At 41.7% G+C, this 4,535-nt stretch overlaps 1 protein-coding gene across 1 annotated transcript; it reads left to right on the top strand.

Moving 5' to 3' along the window:
- Positions 1–1,572: 1,572 nt before the first annotated feature.
- Positions 1,573–4,533, top strand: LOC118748307 (cytochrome P450 4d1-like; the record flags this gene model as incomplete). The annotated part of the gene is made up of 3 exons (XM_036482681.1): positions 1,573–2,125; positions 2,203–2,272; positions 4,176–4,533. Coding segments are annotated over exons 1-3 (981 nt in total), but the record flags the coding sequence as incomplete, so codon positions are not given.
- Positions 4,534–4,535: the final 2 nt, after the last annotated feature.

Raw genomic sequence — 4,535 nt, 5'->3', positions numbered from 1 at the left:
AAGCCCACTCATCATGCATGAGGCCCATTGTATTCTCTATAGTTACTCTAAGCTCTAACATCCAACATTTGTTCTATTTATTAACCAGATTACCTTTGCAAGCGATATTCCGACTGTAAGCCGCTTAAGTATGTATGTACTTTGAGCATCGATATTCACGTAGTATTTTGTATGCACGTATGTTATTATACAGAACTTGAGTTTAATAATATTTATTAGTAAATAATCTCTCAAATCGAGATTATTCTACATTGGTGGAGTTTATATGTATATATGGATATAAGTAAAAAATTCGCATAAAGATAAAAAAAAAAATCTAAGAAATCATAATAATGAGATTTGTATGCTGTTTTTGAAATTTTTCAAAGATTGTAATCCCGACGGTAAAAAGGCAACTTTTTTGGTGATGCAGTCTAATGTACATATCGTCGATGTTTTTCCAAAACCGCCCCTCGACCACTTGCAAAACCGCTTAAATCGCCGTTGTGGCAAAAATGAGATTTGGTAACCCTGAACTCCAGGCATCGAGATTTATGCATAAAAATCATTAAATCGTTATTAAAACAACAGATTTGTAAAATAATAGCCAGACAAAATACCACCTATCAAGGCAATGCCTTCAAAGAATAAAGCGTTTTTTCGCTTTCCTGTAAAATTTGAGTGCCGTAAGATAGGCGGTGTTGCAAAAACATCGACGATATGTATGTATGTGGACTGTTATGCGTACATATTTGTATGTACAGTGCCAGACAAAAGTATTGGCACACATGTTTGTACAGGTCGTACACATATATATATATATATGTACAGTGTCGGATAAAAGTTTTTTATTCTAATTTATTTTCGATAATTTTTTATAAAAATATATGTAGTTCGTACTTCGCCAAAAACTGTATAAAAAAAATCTCTAAGCTTTGTACAAAACTCAAGAAAATTCAACAAATTTGCATACTAATTTGCAACTTTCTGTTCAGATTTTTTAGAAAAGTTCCAAGTATGCTATAAAACTGCCCATTCAATTTTAGTATAACAAAGTGCAAGTTTGAAGTTGCTAAAAATTCGCATTAATTTTTTGCAATTTTTTTCACTCAGATTGTTCCATACAATGTGTGTTCGACAATTATTTTTTGTATGGAGAAATTGCCACAAATTCCAGGGGTTTTTTTTAGATACTTCGAACTTGCACTTTGTTATATTAAAATTGAATGGGCTATAAAACTGATTTTTTCTAAAAAATCTGAATAGAAAGTTTATTGAATTTTTCTGAGTTTTGCACAAAGTTTGCAAAAGTACGAACTATATTTTTATTAAAAAATATCGAAAATAAATTAGAATAAAAAGCTTTGCATGTATTGCGAAAATTTCTCTGTGCCCATACTTTTGTCCGGCAGTGTATGTAGGTCGAGAATGTCCAGAAACAAGTATAAAAGCTTCGGCGCGAACACTACCCGCTAACAGTAATTTGTTGCTATTCAAAGCGTTTGGTTGGCGTTATATTTAAAGTTTAATTTTTATTTCTTAGTGATTAATCAAATTTTAATAAAATAAACCACAAACAAAAAATACCAAAGGATGTTTACCATTATCGCCGTAATAGTAGTCAGCACGCTAGTCGCACTACTCACCTACGTCTATGCCAATTATGGACGTCGATACTCATTAGGCCGCCGATTTCGCGGACCACCAGCGCTGCCCATCATTGGCAATGCGCTACTCTTCCTAGACATTCAGCCAGACGAATTTATCAGCCGCCTCCTGGCGATGATCAATGAATATGGAAAAACATTCCGCCTTTGGTTGGGCCTCGATCTCAATATTATGATGCACGATTTCCGCGATATTGAAATTTTGCTCAGCTCCCCAAAGTTTACCACAAAATCAGATCAATATCGCTTCTTGAAAGACTGGCTGCGTGATGGTCTGCTACTGTCGAATGGACGCAAATACCAACAACGACGAAAGCTCGTAACACCTGCATTCCACTTCAAGATGATGGAAGGTTTTTTGAACAGCTTTCACGAGCATTCCGGGGTGTTGGTGGAGCAAATGAGAAAGATATGTGCTGAAAGGCGGTCGTTTGAGCTGCTGCATACGGTGGGTCTCTGTATGTTGGATACAATTTGTGGTAAGTGATTGTGTGGAAGCGGAGTGAGTGAAAATATTGAATCATGTGTGGCCTTTTGCTCGTTGATGTCTTCGCAGACACAGCAATGGGTGTGCATACGCAAGCGCAACGCAATGAAGACTCGGAATATGTAAGAGCACTGAGAAGGTGAGTTAGTATAGAAATATGTAAAAGTCACTAGTGTAAATGCAATCACAGTGAACAACGAGTTTATTGACTTTCCGAAATGAGGTTTGTAAGATGGAATGGTCGAAGTAAGAAACCTAGTGGCAGAGTGGTCTTAGAACTTTCTCGAAATTCCGTTGCTTCAATGGCAATGCCGAAAGCTTAGGTGACCAGAATAGCATCCAGAGCCGACACCTTACTCCGGCTATGAATGCAGTCTGAACAGACCAAACAGCGCAATTACGAAAGACAAGCAGACCGAGAGTTCCCTGAGCTACTGGGAAAACCACGTTCTGGTAACTTAACCTTCTGCGACTCATTGACTAAATATCGTAGTTCTACTGACATGTTGTCTCTCAGACGCATCGATCCCGGAAATCCCCGCATTAGGGATCTCAATATGGAGATTCGGCAGCTTGTGAACGTACATGAGCGGGTGAAGTGGGAAGAGCGTCTGACGACTTGCAACTTCACCTCTGGTGTGAGTAAGCCTTGGTCAACCATGAGGTCATTGTCCAACCCGACGAAACGCCACGACAGAATCGAAATCTCTTTCGGCTACCGCGCCTCGTCGGATCCGGAGCGATGCGTGAGTTATTTTAGCTACAGTTCCAAAAATCGAGTGATTAGAAGGCTGCACCAACTGCCAATACCAGGTGCTTTCACCAGCGGTGAGGTTCAGGTAGCCATCGAGAAGGCGAAAGCCTCCAAAGCCAGGGACCTAGCAGAATAAATATGCATACTGATGATGAAAAATTTGGATCCTCCGGGAGTAGATTACATCACCAAGGTCGTCAACCTGTCAATGGCCACTCTCCTCATTCCAGATATCCGGAAAATGGGGAGAGTGGTCCCACTACTCAAACCGGGGAAACCGTCAAACCGTCAAATCAAGCAAACCCACAAATCAAACCGGGGGTCCTTTACCCACTACTATTTAACTTTTATATTTCTAAGCTCCCTCAACGACCAGAGGGAGTCTCGATTGTCTCTTATGCTGACAACTGCTCGATAACGGCCTCTGGGAATGGATTTGATGACTTGTGCTCGAAAGTAAACGGTTACCTCGCGGAGCTTTCTCGCTTCTTCACTGCAAGGCGCCTAACCCTCTCCCCAACAAAATCCACGGCAACCCTTTTCACCATCTGGACGAAGGAGGTCAGACTGCAGCTGGGTATTCACGTCGACAGCGAACCAATTCCAACCGTGAATAACCCCAAAATCCTCGGAGTTACCGTCGACAGTCGTCTCTCCTTCACGGCAGCCGTAATTGTAAATAAAGTACACACCCGCAACAAGGTCCTCAAGTCGCTAGTCGGCAGCCTCGGTATACTCGGACCATAATAGCTCAACTTCGCTCTGGCTACTGCAGCAGTTTAAACTCGTACCTGAGCAGATTAGATGCGGATGTGCCCAACGAGTGCCCGGCATGCGAAATGACACCCCACGATTCGAGACGTCTCTTCGCATGCCCACTAAACCCCACTCAACTAACGCCTCTGTCCCTATGGACGGACTTATAGAAGCTGCACGCTTCTTAGGTCTCCAGTTAGTTGAGCTTGACGACAACGATTGACGGACTAGCCGATCTGGGCGGGGTTGTTGTAGCCGCTAGAACAACAACAAGCTAAAGAACGCATAGACTAAATAATTGTTTGCCTATCCGAAGAAAATGCCCATATTTGGATTCAGTGAAATGTCATCAAGAGGCCCAACGCATGGCTTTCTATGTACAATATTTTTGGCCTTCGCTTTGATTGTGTTTATAACAGGCGCCATAGACGGTGCGTCTGACTCGCGAGTCATCTGTGTGCGTGTTTATTTTTTCTCAAATGTTTCTTGGTCCACCTTTTCCTTCATGTATGATCTTCTAAACTTTTTGCAGCTTGACGACAATTCTTCACCTTCGCATGTTCAATATCAAATATTACTTCGATTTCGTTTTTCGTTTCACACCGGAGGGGAGAGAAGCTAAACGCGCCCTCGCCATCTTAGACGACTTCGCAGAGCAGGTGATTCTTGAGCGACGCACAGAATTGATGCAAGCACCGCAAGAGCAACACAAAGGCAAAGAAGAGCAACTTTCTATTGGCATAAAGCGCAAAGAGGCCTTCTTGGATATTTTGCTGCGTTCGTCAGACGACGGAAAACCGCTATCGAACACGGATATCCGCGAGGAGGTGCTCACATTTATATTTGCCGGACACGACACGACTTCATCGGCGTTAATGTTCTTCTTCTATTC

This window comes from Rhagoletis pomonella, unplaced genomic scaffold (genome assembly GCF_013731165.1).
Source record: "Rhagoletis pomonella isolate Grant_MI unplaced genomic scaffold, Rhpom_1.0 Rhpom_scaffold_00013, whole genome shotgun sequence".
In the NCBI taxonomy this organism is placed as follows: Eukaryota; Metazoa; Arthropoda; class Insecta; order Diptera; family Tephritidae; genus Rhagoletis; species Rhagoletis pomonella.
This window is presented reverse-complemented; position numbering and strand designations above follow the sequence as displayed.